The sequence below is a fragment of the Nylanderia fulva genome, unplaced genomic scaffold, assembly GCF_048542155.1.
Source record: "Nylanderia fulva isolate GAGA-0341 unplaced genomic scaffold, ASM4854215v1 Scaffold15, whole genome shotgun sequence".
NCBI lineage: Eukaryota > Metazoa > Arthropoda > Insecta > Hymenoptera > Formicidae > Nylanderia > Nylanderia fulva.
In genome coordinates, this window is record NW_028189730.1 from 1,603,868 (window position 1) to 1,619,316 (window position 15,449).

The window sequence follows — 15,449 nt, forward strand, 5'->3', positions numbered from 1 at the left end:
TGTCGTCAATTTTATTTTATATTGCTTCGTAAATAAAAAATAACTGTCTTTGTGCACTTAACAGATCAGAAATTGGACCATTTATCTAAGTTTGATTCGACCGTTTTGGTCGCTTGAGATAGATAGATTGACGGTGTTATTAATTTAACGACAAATTCGTCCTTATTTTCAAATCTGTTTGTCAATTTGTAGCTTCTATGAAAAGTAAAGCTAACTTGCATGTGATCCTTTGAGAACGAGTATTTTAACTTCATTAACTGAGATGCTTGTGAATCCTAGGAGAATTAGAAAAACTCTCTTTCAAAAAGAAGATATACATGTATATCGGATGAATAATCTTGTCACAAAGTTTACTTTGAAAAGACGGTACCTATCTTTTAAAATTCAAAAATTTCATGCTAAAAGTGACTTTATTTGTTGAGAAATCTTACAAATTTTTACTTTATTCCTAGTAGATAAAACATAAAATTAATATCGCATTTGTTATCTTATTTATAGCTTTTCTATTTTTGATTTCAAAAATTACTTGTGACATGTAGAACATTAATATTTAAACATGCTCAGCTTAATTAGTAGCGAATAAATGTCACAAAACATATTAAATGCACAAAAGATGGATTTTTTGCAATTTTATTCAGCAATATAATATCGTTGTAATCGGGCTGCTCTCGGATCGTTTATAGTCTACAGTTTTATGGCTGGCGTGAACTATAAAGTTGAATTGATAGTCTCAAATACGCTATCCAATATTGCACGTGGCCACCCGTCCATGGACTAATTTCACTGAAAATTGCCGCCCCGCTAAATCGGTAACATACATGTCTCAAAGGCACCGTTCACCCATTGATATTTGAATAATAATTATTTCGATATTAAGGCCCCGATCATTTTCGATTACGAGCGAAACTGCGCGAATTGGCAAACTTTTTTCAATTGCAATTTAAATGACTGAATAATATCTCTTCGGCTCTAATTTCAATTATATTTCGCTTTAACAAAAATTTTCATTTATTTTATTTTATTTTTTTTTTTTTAGTCGACTACAAAGAATCGTTACAAAGTTAAAATAATTTCGTTCTGGATTAAATTCCGGGCAATCTCAGATTTATCAAGAAAATACATATAATAGACGTAACATACGTTATTTCTAGAATTACCAGAGTGTACACAAGATTGCTGATGAAATTACCGAGATTCTGGCAAACTCCGTTGGTTTGAATATGGCAATTCAATTTTGTCGTTAGAATATGTACTAGAGTTCTCTTTGTCTGAAAGCGCCCTAAACCAAGAGCCCTCCGGCTTTTATAGGGCAGATGGTGAGGCTGTCGTCTAGAGATATCATTAACTGTCGCGCCTTCGACCTTAGGTGAAAACTGAAGTCCCTTAGCTTCTGAATGGCTTTTCGGGATAACAAAGGATCTTTTATTCATGATTCAATATACTTATTCTACGTCACAAGTATAAAAGATATGTTTACAAAGCGTAACTTTCTTGATAAATGAATATGATATCACACAACGACAACAATAATAATCGTATAACAATATCGTTCAACGGAGTCTTGTGTATAATCTGTTAAAAGTTTTATACCTCGATATAAAATCTTTCAGAACGAGAAACGCTTTATTTTTTTCCATTTGAAACTTTTGTTATATACGTAAGCTTTAGATGAAAGTCGTGAAATACAATAAATTTGGAATTTAAAGTTGTTTGTTGGTTTTATCAGTTTCTTTAACTCTTAAGAATATGGTATAGTTATTCTCGATACCTCAGTATATTAATTTTAATTTAACTTTAATCGATTTCTTTTAATTTGATTAACTTCAACCTTTCGTTTAAATAGAAAAACGCTCGATAGTTCTTAAAAATTAAGGAGAGACGAATCTAGTGTCGCCCAATAAATTCGAACGACCAGCTAATAAAATCGGCTAAAATATGGTGGCTCGTAAAATAAAAGGAAAGCGATTTTCACATCGGTATTTCTCAACAACATTTTTTTATACGTCGTTTCTTTATCTCCTTGAGTAATTCCCGGTCTAGTCTTCGGCTTTCGAGTTGCAGAACGACATAAAATTCCGCGGCTCAACTCTCGACCCGGTGCACGCGAGATCGTCCTAGAAACTCGCGATGGCGGCAAACGCGGAGGAAGAAAGGGGCAAAAGAATTCTCTTATATATCGGCCAAGAAGAGGAAAGCTTCTGTTCCGCTTGGACGATCCTCGTCGTCTAACGAAACAGAGACGTCGCATTTTTCCGAGAGCAGACGCATTTCTCGGAGAAGGAATGAACGGGATGATTCTCCGGGTGCACTTAAATAAAAGTGGCCGATTCGCGCAGCTATTTCGCGAATAGATTCTCGTCTCTCTCGGATAAAAATCCCTTAATTTCGAGAGAGCCCTCCTACGTGATGAAAAATTAAATCGCGCGCGATCCGAAGATTTTTCTCGTCGCGCGGAGAAGCAACACATTTTCGTGCATTTCGGGATATACGAGATACATTCGATGAATAAAATAAATCTTTTGCTAGGGATATATGTGCCATTATAAATTCTGAATGGAATATTCCGCGTTCTCTATACGGTGCAAAAGAAAATCGAAATCGTAAGTGACGGCGGAAATTTGTAAAGCGAATTCCTGTTTCGGTTTCGTCTCCAATCGAGACTTCTGTCTTCAACTATTCGCTCCAATTCTATTACATCCGGGCACAAGTTTACGGTAGTACGTAGTCGACTAGTGTTCGCCGAGTAGTTAAACTTTGCCAATTATACGAGTCAAAACTTTCACGCGTGCTTAAACTTGCGCAGCTATGCGGTTCCTCTTTTTTTAACGGGTATTAAGTTTTTCTGGATTAACTCATAAATATTAAATGCAATACATGTAAATATATGCATGTGTGTGAAATATATGCGCCTCATTTTCTCCTTTTCACGTATATTGCGACATAAGCACGAGAGAACCACAATTGCGGTTTTTAACAAATAAGTTAACGCTTGAGTTTTAAAATTTTACTCTGTTATATTTAACCGAAGTGACAAATATAGTAATTTGCACCATACGTGATAAAAAGTAATCGATTCCCCTGTCCGCACTCGTGGTAATATTTTAATACTCTCCTTTTTTTAATACGCTTGCGTTTATACCTTATATCTCCACATTTTAATCTTTTTTGTCAATTTTATAGAAAACACGTGTAGTTAATATGTAAAATTACGAAACAGTCATTACTTTTCATTCTCGCGAAATAGCTATACATTATCCGTAGTACGTGTGTAGTATTAACAAACATCGCGCGGCACACAACGACTCGTTTATGAAAAATAAATGCTGCTGCCATATTAATGATCACATGCGAATAAAATATGTATTTCCCCACATATATATGTGTATCTACACAACTTCCTCATCAAGTACAGGAAAAATATGTAAGTTGGGATCAAATATTTCTAAGGAAAGATTACGGTGTTCCACATAGTTTTTTTTACTCGTTCCCCACATATATGTGTATCTATACAAGTCCCTCATCAAGTACAGGAAAAATAAGTTGCGATCAAATATTTCTAAAAAAAAGATTACGCCCCTAATAGCACATCATCTCCAGAGAACACTCCAACATCCTCAGGATGTTCTCTGAACGTCTTCGGGATGTGTGTGCTGTCAGGAGCTGTTGCACGTGGTCTTTGATATCTACATTGTTCCACATAGTTTTTTTACTCGTTCCCCACATATATGTGTATCTATACAAGTTCCCTCATCAAGTACAGGAAAAGTAAGTTGCGATCAAATATTTCTAAAAAAAAGATTACACCCCTAATAGCACATCATCTCCAGAGGACACTCCAACATCCTCAGGATGTTCTCTGAACGTCTTCGGGATGTGTGTGCTGTCAGGAGCTGTTGCACGTGGTCTTTGATATCTACATTGTTCCACATAGTTTTTTTACTCGTTCCCCACATATATGTGTATCTATACAAGTTCCCTCATCAAGTACAGGAAAAGTAAGTTGCGATCAAATATTTCTAAAAAAAAGATTACACCCCTAATAGCACATCATCTCCAGAGGACACTCCAACATCCTCAGGATGTTCTCTGAACGTCTTCGGGATGTGTGTGCTGTCAGGAACTGTTGCACGTGATCTTTGATATCTACATTACATATCTTACTTTTCTGAAAAAGAACTTGACTCGGTTCCTCGACTTGGTTTGTGAAATTCTTACCTGGAGACGCTGCGGGCCAAGTGAAGGGCAGACACGGGCGCGAGCGAGTCCCTCCGGTCGCACCTACATCTGTACTGATGCGACGACTGCCTGGAGGAGCGGGTGCTGTAGGAGGCCGGCTGCGCCTGCAGCTGCGTCTGTTGCTGCTGCGGTTGCTGAATCTGCGGCGGAGGCGGCGGCGATGGCTGATGCGGCTCGCCGTCGAGCCGGCAGTGGAGCTCGATGTCCGGTACCGATCTGGTCCCCGGATCCTCGTTGGTGCCGCTCTCCTCGGAGCCGCCGAGTCCGGACACGGACAGTTGCGGCGAGGCGACCAGGAAGGTTGCCCGATCCTGCCGCGTCAGCACCGGCTTGCCCTGAGACGCCGCGGCCACCACGACCGGCGGCGGCGGCGGCCTGCCGAGCAGCGCCGCCGTCTCCTCGTTCCCGCCGTAATCGGTACCGGCACCATCTTCCTGCGCAACCGCGTTGCCGTTCGTGTTCATCCCTCGAGAGAGAGAGAGAGTGCCGGCTAGTAATCCGCCGCTACGTTACGTCGCCATCCCCTGAGACAGAAACGGGAAACGGGATCTTTAATCATCTCGAATATTCCGATCAACTGGAAACAGACGTCGTCTCCGACGAACTAACAAATGGGAATAATAGATCCTGATCCTTTTTTTTTTTTTATTACGACGAGTTTCAAGAGGAAAGCAAGTCGACGGATATTTAATAAAACTGTTTTCGAAATTATATACATGACAGATATATATATATATATATATATATATATATATATATATATATACTTATGTCTGATATGGTTATGGACGATTACTACTTTGTCTGATATGGTTATGGACGATTTGGAATCATATTGTTTGCGTCAATTGGATTTTGAGCCCTATTGTTATTTCAGATATGTTGATGACATTTTTTCAATTATTCCGAAATGTAAAGTGGAGGATATGCTTACGATTTTTAATAGCTTTCACACTCGACTAAGGTTTACGTTTGAATTGGAGAACAATTGTTCCTTAAGTTTTTTAGACACAAACGTTATACGAGTTAATGGCAAATTGACGACTGACTGGTTCCGTAAGCCTACGTTTTCAGGCCGTTATATAAATTTTCTTTCGAACCATCCGATGCGTTATAAAATTAGTGTGATCACAAGCCTCGTGGACAGGGCTATTTTACTCGCGGACCCTATGTTTCACGAGAAAAACATCATCTTAGTCAAACGAATTCTTCGTAACAATTGTTACCCGTCAACAGTCATAAACAAAATTATTAACAGGAGACTTAGGGCAATTAAATTTGGCGGTAATTTTGGTGCGTCTAATCGAGATAAATTTGATACACGAAATGCTATAGCGTTGCCGTATATTAGAGATTTGAGCGAAAATATTACTCGTTGCATAAACAAAAATGGAATCGGTGTATTATATACCGTTCCTAAAAAATTAGACACATTGATAAAAAGAGGAAAAGATAGTATTGACAACTTAAAAAGAACCGATGTCGTTTATAAGATCGAATGCGCGAACTGTGACTCTACATATATTGGACAAACAAAGCGACATTTAGAAACACGTATTAAGGAACATAAAAATAACATCAAAAAAGACACGACATCACACTCAGTTGTTAGTTTGCATCGGACTTGCAACGATCATGAGTTCCGTTGGGATTCTCCTGTGATTCTGCATCAAGAAAAACAAACAAGAAAAAGAGAAATAGCAGAAATGTTCTATATAAAAAACCAAAGAAAGAGCATTAATTTACAAAAAGATACGGAGAATTTCAGTGGGATTTATGATCGCGTTCTTGAAGCTATTTAATATATTATATTGTCATATGTTACATATTTATTTATTTATTTATTTATTTATTTGACTTTGTATTGACGTTTTAAAAATTGCGAAAGACACAGTACTCTGGTTTTCTATTTTCTCAACGCGTTAGTGACTAAGTTTTCTGCTAACAGTCAACATCTATTTTTTCGTGCTCACTTCTGTCAGTTATACATTGTTCATCAAAACAATGGTTAATTTTGTCGGGGGTTTGCTGTAAATTTAATTTATTGTATTAATCTGGTACGTAAACATATATATTTTTGTAAATTTATAATTATTTCTATGATTAAGCGCATTAAGAGTATATTTATATGTATATAATTGTTCATAGATTACTTGAAAAGGGCTGCAATGACAGCCGAAACGTTGTAATTTAACTAATTTTTTAAATAAATTATTGCCAGTCTGGTCGACTTTAAAATTGGAGGAGAGATTTTTATATATACTTATGTATTTTCGAGATTAAAAATATTCCACTGAACATGGAATTACACATAAAAATAAATGCTTGTTAGATAAAGTTCTAATAAAGTAAAATATAAAGTTCTAATAAAATAAAATATAATGAAGTAATTTTAAGTAATTTTCCAGTTTTGAACAAGTAATTGCCAATAAAAATACCTAGATTTTTTCAATGATCCTAATTTTAATCTTCCTTAATTTCTTCATTAAAAGTTCGAAGAGGGCAAATTCGCAGACACTGAATGAAACCGTAAATTGATATGATTTTAAACGACTCCTTCGCTCGGTTTGTTTGATCAATTTCGCTCTCTGCCGCGTATATGTATAGATTGTTAGTTTGATTTGCAAACTGTAAAATGGAATTTGGTTCCTCTCTGAGGAATCGTGTCTTGGCGCTGTATATCAGCGAAATTAACGGCGGAGGCGAGAGAATTCGAGAATATCGGGCTGTCGCCGAGTGGTACTCGCGGCAAATTTCGAGAATCACCTAATACCGAAAGTGTTTCGAGAGTATCGACCGCAAACGATGGTCGGTGCCAGGCATTTGTGGCCTTTCGAGATTTCCGGCGTTAGAGCCGCCGACAGCGGCATGCCGCAAGATTTGCCAAACTACTAGATATCGTCGGCCATTTAACACATAGCGGGCGATCTCGTTCGGAACGTCGGAACATGATGGTAAACGAGGGCTTTGCCGACGATTTATTTATTTACGTCGGACACGGCGTCCAGGCCGATCTGAATTAGAAACGACTGGGCAAATATATAAAATCGATACATGCAAATCAATATTAATTGCGTCTCGTGAAAGTGTCATGGATTTGGATGAATTCGAAAATTCGATGTATTTCCGCGCGTTCAATTTATATGAAGATAACTATCGCAAAGTGGTGTAGCTCGAGAGAAATTAAACAACACAAAGTTGCCTCCCAAGTTCTCTCGCGGGTTGTAGTTCTATTCTCCACTTAATAAATTCGCAGCTTCCCAGCACTCGCGATAACTTTGCTCCGTCCTTCCTGTTGACTCAATTTCACACTTGGCTAATCCAAGTGAACCGTCAACTTTGCAGGTGCTTTTTATACAAGGGAAAATTTCGTCTTAAACACCCGCGGAAAATTGGATCTCGGATCATAAAATGACGACGTTAGTCGAGTAATTTCATGACGGAGCACGATCGCATAAAAACCACATTAGCGCAATTAAACGACCGCTAAGTATATAAAACGAATGATTGTACAAGCAAGATTACGACCGACGTTAAGAGGGACTATAAAAAGACGACCATCTTTATTAGAGTCACATCCTCGTAAGTTTGCCTGTCTCGCACGATCTGACATCTCTTATTTCTACTTAATTTCATACATTATCACATCGCGAGAGTCTTCCGTTGTCAGCAAAACATATAAACAGCGAGGTAACTTTAAATTAACTAACGATAAAAAAAACATGTTGCAAGACATAAGTGTAGTTTATCGTTTAAATAAGTGAATCGATAATAAACTCGTACATCGTATTATTAAATAGACGTATATTTAACGCTACGTAAATGTCTATTTCTTTAATATACTTTGTAATGAAAAAAACTAATGAATATATATAAGAGCATATTTTTTATATCCTTTACTTTAACTTCAATTTTGACATTTATATCCTCTTTTTCTGCTATGTTTATTTAAAATAATTTATATTTATATTTTAAGCATTCAAGATACGCGGCATTCCCGGGAAAAAATGTTTTACATATAATTTTTTATATATATATATATATTTTTTTTTATAGATATATATATATATATAAAATATTTATTATATATATATATATATATATAAAATATTTATTATATATATATATATATATAAAATATTTATTATATATATATATATATATATATATATATATATATATATAATTTTATACATTTCTATATAATTTAAAATATATTGTTATAAATAAAAAAAAGTTTTCCCGGGTCGTACATTCATACATTCATACATAGAAACAAACATCCTAGTTTTAGTATGGGAGAAGAAAGCAAAGTTGTGAAATTTTCCCCGGATCAATGTCCGGTCCCTGCGAGAGCGACGCTTCCTTCTCGTACGTGTGAAAGCGATCCGGCATAAAACATGGGGGCTAAGAGAGGCCACGCAACTACGCAAAAGTTATGCCTTCTTTCTCTTCTTCGCGTGTTCAATTTTTCAGCGACCTTCTCGCGGCGCCGCCTCGTCCTCCCTATTTCATCCTCGACCCGAGGGTCCTTATGCCGCTCCTGGGACTCGCCGAGTAATTTTTCGCCGTCGAAATACAGGTGAGGCCGCGTCATCTCCGTCTCGCGGAGAAGGTGAGAGAAAGGTGGAATGATATCGGTCGACGTACCACACCCTACGGATGGAATTTCCCTCCAGATGCACCTTCGTCATTTTCTCGCGAAAACGTTATCGAAAATGGAAAATATAGTACTCAGCCGCGATACCCTTCCGAGATAAACTTTTACGTCGAGCGTAAAATGACACGGAGATAAATTGATAGTTTCGCACTACGATAATGGAAATATAACGAGCATGCGAAATACGCGTTTGCGTTGTTTATCGCTCCAACTTTTCACGAATATATATTATATTATACAAAATAACATATATTATATAATATATATTATATATTAAATAATATATATTATATATTAAATAATAATAATATATATTAAATAATATATATTATATATTAAATAATAATAATATATATTAAATAATATATATTATATTATATGAAATTGAAATAATTTGTCCGCACGAAGAAAAAAAAATAACGAGCGAGTAACACGTTTAAATTAATTAAGCGATATTTCGGCGATATCCCGAGCAAAAATTCGCCAATTTCTTGCCTCCCATCTCGTGTTAAAGTGTAGCCTCAGGTGGTCCCTCGAGAGAATATAAGCGTGAATAATTGAAAGAAAGAACGCGATGACTCGCGTTATATTTTCATAACGTAGGGGCGGGTCATGCAATCTATGAGTTAAACGAAGCTCTTGGGTATTTTCATATATATGCGAAAAGGGAGCACAAGGGCATGCACTTCCCTCGCGACTCACGTGTCACACATTCGAACGAAACGAGACACCGGATAGATAGATGGCCGGATGATTCTAGCACGCGAACATGCGCGCGCGTTTTGATTCCCTGCGGAATAAAGTCGAGTGACTTCATGAAAGCGATCACGAGCGTCGCTCGCGAACTCATTAGAGTCGCCTCCGGCCGCGTAATTAGAGAGCACGGAAGAGAGAGAGAAAGAATGTAGTAATTTATACACCCCCGACAGTCGATGGCCGCGACCCGTTAACGAGATGGAATTCGTTCCCTTTCATTTCGATCGCGGATTCTTTTGCAAGTGCTTGTTTTATAACGTAAGAAACTTGGAGTGGTGGAAAAAAAATTCAGCGCGTTAAAATGTCTTCGATATTAGAAAATCGATACCACGCTCTCGTCGGTTTAAAATTGGTCGATCAAAATTTAACGAGGATCGGTTGATCGCGGAAGGCGGAAAGATATAAAAAGAAAAAATTCCGTTGCCTATTAAACACGCGAAAATGTCTTCAATATTATAGAGAGCCGATATCAAGCTCCGGTTTAAAATTGGCCGATCAAAGTTTAACGAGAAGCGTCTGACCATATAGCTGACCCTTTTCACTTGGGATAATCAGTTACGCGTTAAAATAAAATAAGATTGGCTTCCCTGCGAACCTTTGGCGTTCAATTTTAAAATGTATTCCGTATAAAAAATCTCCAATAATCTATATCTCCCTTTTAGCCACGTTTTTTTAACATTTCCATTAGTTCACTTCTATCAAACTAAGACAGACCAAATCGAATAACGATCACTGACAGCTCGATCTGACAGGTTGAATACAGAATCGAATATTGCGCGTCAAAATCACGTAGTTCGCGTCTGACCAGAATACCTGGCGCACGTTGGATGCACACTTCGTTATCTAATCGGATTGAATCTTTTGCTCGCAAATAGCGCGAAACGGAAGGAGGGAACATCCGTCCGGCGACCACGACCGTATATATGTGTTGCAGCAATATTATCGCGGGAATACGAGCCCTTAGACCGCGTGCACAATGGCGAACGATAAATATGAGCTGGGTAGAGTTGGGTAGATAGAAGAAAACTACTGTAGAGTAGTTTAGCGTCAAAGGGTTGAACACTCATCTCGAGATAACATTGCATGCTTCCCGCGAAACGTATACATTTCTCGGTTAAATGACAAGAGAGATTTACATATATTAATAAACAACTATATTTATATGAAATTCAACTAAAAAATATATGTAATAATAAAAACATGTGTATTAAAAATATCTGTATTTTTCGTATAAAAAAAAAGAAAGAGTTAAAAAATAACTTTATTTCCTTTTTCTCTCTCTATGGAAACCGTCCCGCCTTTTTGTCGGGGAGAAAAACGGTTGAGCAAAAAATAATCCATCGCACATTAAACACACCGTACACACATCGTTTGTGTCACGTCGCGGGGGAAAAAAAAAATTGCCGACATTTCCCTTTATGGGTCGCAGCGTCGCGTGACGCGACGCTATGCAACGCCTCGCGATAAATTAGCCCAGTCTCCTTAAAACTATCACACGACCCGACGGCCGGCCTATCGAATCGATTTCTCTCCGCGAGATTAACCGGGAATTAAAGTGTCAGTCATTGAGCGCGGGTTACGATTCTAAAGCGGGCCGCGGCCAAGTAATACAACGTAAAAGCGGAGCCAGCACGTTTCGCCAGAGTTATGACGGACAATTGACGGCCGAACGTTGGCGTTTTACGCGTCCTTTACCGCAGTCGTTTCGAGTTATGCACAGTTTACCGCACGTGCCGGGCTATAACGGGCCTCCCCGAGTATAGCGAGCACGTCTGTCACGGGTGACTTCTTCTTCCGTTTTTCCTTTCGATACTCTTCATTTCGAAATTTCGGATTTTTTCATCCTAAACAAGTGTCTACGTCTCTCGGATTTTTTTATTACTAATCGGAATAAAAATAGATAATCGCGACGCAATGATCTTGTATAATTTTGAAAAGATTAATAAAAAGAGTGTACTATTTAAAAAGAAGATGGAGATTGTGCTTAGATGATTTTAAAATTAGCTAGATAAAGATAAAGATGAGATAAAAATATATAAATTTATCTTACAATTAGATAAGATGAAGATGATTTTGTTTTAAATATATTTAGATATAAAATTATATGGCGATTCATCTAGATAATTTTCTAGATAATAATTTTTAAGACTGCTTATGTAACGCTTATGTATCACGACGCAATAATCTTGTATAATTTTGAAAAGATTAATAGAAAGAGTGTATTATTTAAAAAGAAGATGGAGATTGTGCTTAGATGATTTTAAAATTAGCTTAATAAAGATAAAGATGAGATAAAAATATATAAATTTATCTTACAATTAGATAAGATGAATATGATTTTGTTTTAAATATATTTAGATATAAAATTATATGGCGATTCATCTAGATAATTTTCTAGATAATAATTTTTAAGACTGCTTATGTAACGCAGTTACATAATAAAAAAAATGTAAATTATAAAAGGGATATAAACATTTATTCATATTCTTATTTATAATTTTTTATCGCTTACTACTTAAGTTCTATTCAAGTATTTTTATGTGCTATGATTCTAAACCAAAATTATCTAAAAATTATTCTAGATAATTTAGTAAAGATAAAATTTTTTTTTCATCTAAGATATAGATAATACAAATTTTTATTATCTATATATAAAGATAAAATGACGCCAAAATTTTATCTAGATAACCTATATAATTTTGTTTAGATAACAGCAAACACTAGATATTGCTCAATGAATATTTTCGCGAGTTCATTAAGGAATAGCTTCGGGATGTGAAGACTCGCATTCTCTCGCGATTAGTGCAATCTAAATTTTGATGGACACCTCAATCAACATTCTCACAAACTAGTTGAGGAACTTTCCAACTTATTCGCCAAAGTTCTTGGTGGGATAAAAATTTCAAATTTGCTCGATCTCGGATTCAACCGGTTCTTCTCCAAGTTACTCGAGTTCAGGACTTAATAGGATGTAGAGACGTGTTGCGCCTCGGAAAAAGTTTGGCAACTCGTCGAACATGTCGCGCCTCTAGCCATTAAAATTTTTCAAGTGGCCATGAGAAACAGATGGGAACATCTGCCCAGACAAACATATTCCGTTTTAAATCTCTGAACATCATTTGGTCGAGCTTTGAAGAGATTGTTAATGTCAAATAATTATTATTATCCGTTATTACGAGTTTATTTGGTATTATTGTCTGTTACGTCAATTTTAAAAGAACGTACATTAAGAGAATTTTCTCTTAGAATTTACCCTAAAAATCACTAATATTAAAATACAGTAATAATTAATATTTATTACACTAAAAATATTAATATCTACCACAATAAGATATAAAATATGTTCGATTAATTTTACTATACACATAATAAAATTTACTATGTACATATTCATATTTTTATTATGGTAAATATATTAATCAGAGAAATTCTTATAAAATTCTTCCAACACCATATTGTCCCAAAATTAATTTAAACATGATTTTCAGGGTAAATTCTAAGAGAAAATTTTCTCCGTGATACAATATTATTCCTGGGATTATATAATACTCGTAAGAATGAAACGGAAAATTGTATGTCGCTTTTTTTAAATCTGTCGAATGACAAATTGAGAAGTCATTATTATTCATGGGTACTTTTTTCGAAGATTTTCTTGCCTGCTTATTTCTGTCGACACTCATTAGCACTCGTTTGCTTTATTCATGTGCCGTCGCGCGTGATTACGATCGTAGCTTCTCGAGTTCATCTGTGCCATCATTTAACCCTCGACAATTGGATCCTTTGAATCATCATCATGATCACCTAGCAACGCCCTTGTTCGCTGGTATTTTCAAAATAAATTTATCCTTCGATGTGTACATGTATATATCCGTTATATATACATACAATTTTGCTTTTTATCACAGCTCAATGAAACTCAATATGAGTGCCTTGGGGAGGCAATCAAAAGGTGACAAGCACTTTAATTTGCACATATTTAATTATAAAATAAAATAGCGTCATGTTTATTCTTTCTATACTTTCCTCAAATTTCATTAGAATGTAGAGTGTTTCAAAAGCACACTCGAGACATAAAAATTGAAAATTTTAACATTTTATAATTATGACATTTTAATTAACACTGCAAATATGTTCAAATTATGTGACTTAAAAATATTTGCTGCTAAATTTATTTTCTAATAAATTAGATGGCTAAACATGTATATATGCAGTTGAAAATAAATGGTCTTCTACAAGGAATGTGCTACTTTAATTACATATAATCTTGTTAAGGTTCCAGAATGGCTTTAGAGAAAGTATCACCTTACGAGGCATGACATCACAAAGGTGCACTTCACGCTTCATAAGTAGGGGTTCTCTCTCTTATCGTTAAAAAAGGATACAGTAAAATTGCAAAGACGAATGAACCTCATTCAGTGAATAATAAAAAAGCAGCTTGTTCTTTATAGCCTCTCAGAGTCCTCTCTCATTCGCGCATTCAAAATTCCTATTATTTGATTCACCGTGTAAAGAACTTTTATGTGCATGTCGGATTCAGATTTTCCCGTCTGTTTCCATATCATAAATTTGCATTTTCCAGATTCTAAATTCCCTTTAACTGTACGCATATGCATAACTCTGCATAATATTATATCTACCTGTTCAAAAAAAAAAAAAAAAATCGCCGCGTTATCCTCAAATCGAGTCCTCCGTCAAAAGTGACAGATCAATATCCGAGATCAACTTAATTGATTTAACCGACCTAATAAGTCGCGGCTGCCAAGAACCAATATTCCCGTGGTTTGTCAATATTTGATTGCGAGAAGAATCGCGTAGAGCTGCTAGTCTCGTCGTGATTGGTCGGCCTTATTTTTCGAGCGGCTCTGTTCTCGAGGTCGTTTGGTCGCATGCCAGGTCTTGTTGTGGCACGTACTTGTACTGGCGAGGGCGAAAGTGCAGCAGGGGTGAGAATTAAGAGAGCGGGCTAGGAATAAAAGAGAGTATACGAGATGTGGGAGACGAGTGCCTCTTCTGAGAGGACGCGAAGAAGTAGAAACTCCCGGGCGCGATCTTGACACATGAAGAAAACATACTAGCTAGCAGCAGTTGCAACTGAGTTATTTGCGCGTATGCTTTGTGAACGACTGTTCTTGGGAAAATACAAGTGTCTGCGACTAGAGAGAGAGAGAGAGCTTCCCTGGAACGCGACAATTGATGCTTTACTTGCGACGTATCGCGAACGAAAAATATCATCTACGAAAGAAAATGTATACGACATTGCGAAGGTCTATTGAATCATTCGGCGTGTTTTGACCCCGAACTATTTTTGCGTTGAAAAATGTATTGAAGAATCAGGTCCAGCAGATGACTCAATGAAAAAATTCCCTGATTGTTTCAGATTTTCCAAGACCAGAAATTCATTTTTTCCATGACTTTTTAGTATTATTTTTTTTAAATATATAATTTGCATATATCTATATGATAAATTAATTAAATTAAATTAGTTAATTAATTAATTAAATTAGTTAATCATGAAATCTTGAGATATTTATTTAATAAAAAATTTCAAATTATTGAGACAAATTATTGCAGAATAATGTGAAAAAATCCAGATAAATAGTAAAATTTCCTGACTTTTCCCTGACAATTCCAGATTTATAAAATTCCCTGATGTTTTCAGATTTTCCAAGACCAGAAATTAATTTTTTCTCTGACTTTTTAGCATTATTTTTTCCAAATATATAATTTGCATATATCTATATGATAAATTAATTAAATTAAATTAGTTAATTAATTAATTAAATTAGTTAATCATGAA

The 15,449-nt window shown here is 36.0% G+C and overlaps 1 protein-coding gene across 3 annotated transcripts in view; it reads right to left on the reverse strand.

The window, feature by feature from the left end:
- Positions 1 to 15,449, reverse strand: part of SK (small conductance calcium-activated potassium channel) — a 165,912-nt gene that overhangs the window by 104,715 nt on the left and 45,748 nt on the right. For all 3 annotated transcript variants that reach the window (XM_085480457.1, XM_029308792.2, XM_085480458.1), the window contains exon 2: positions 4,216 to 4,760. In XM_085480457.1, the coding sequence (XP_085336583.1) occupies positions 4,216 to 4,700 (485 nt within the window). In that variant the 5' untranslated portion in view covers positions 4,701 to 4,760. The remainder of the gene's footprint in view (positions 1 to 4,215; positions 4,761 to 15,449) is intronic.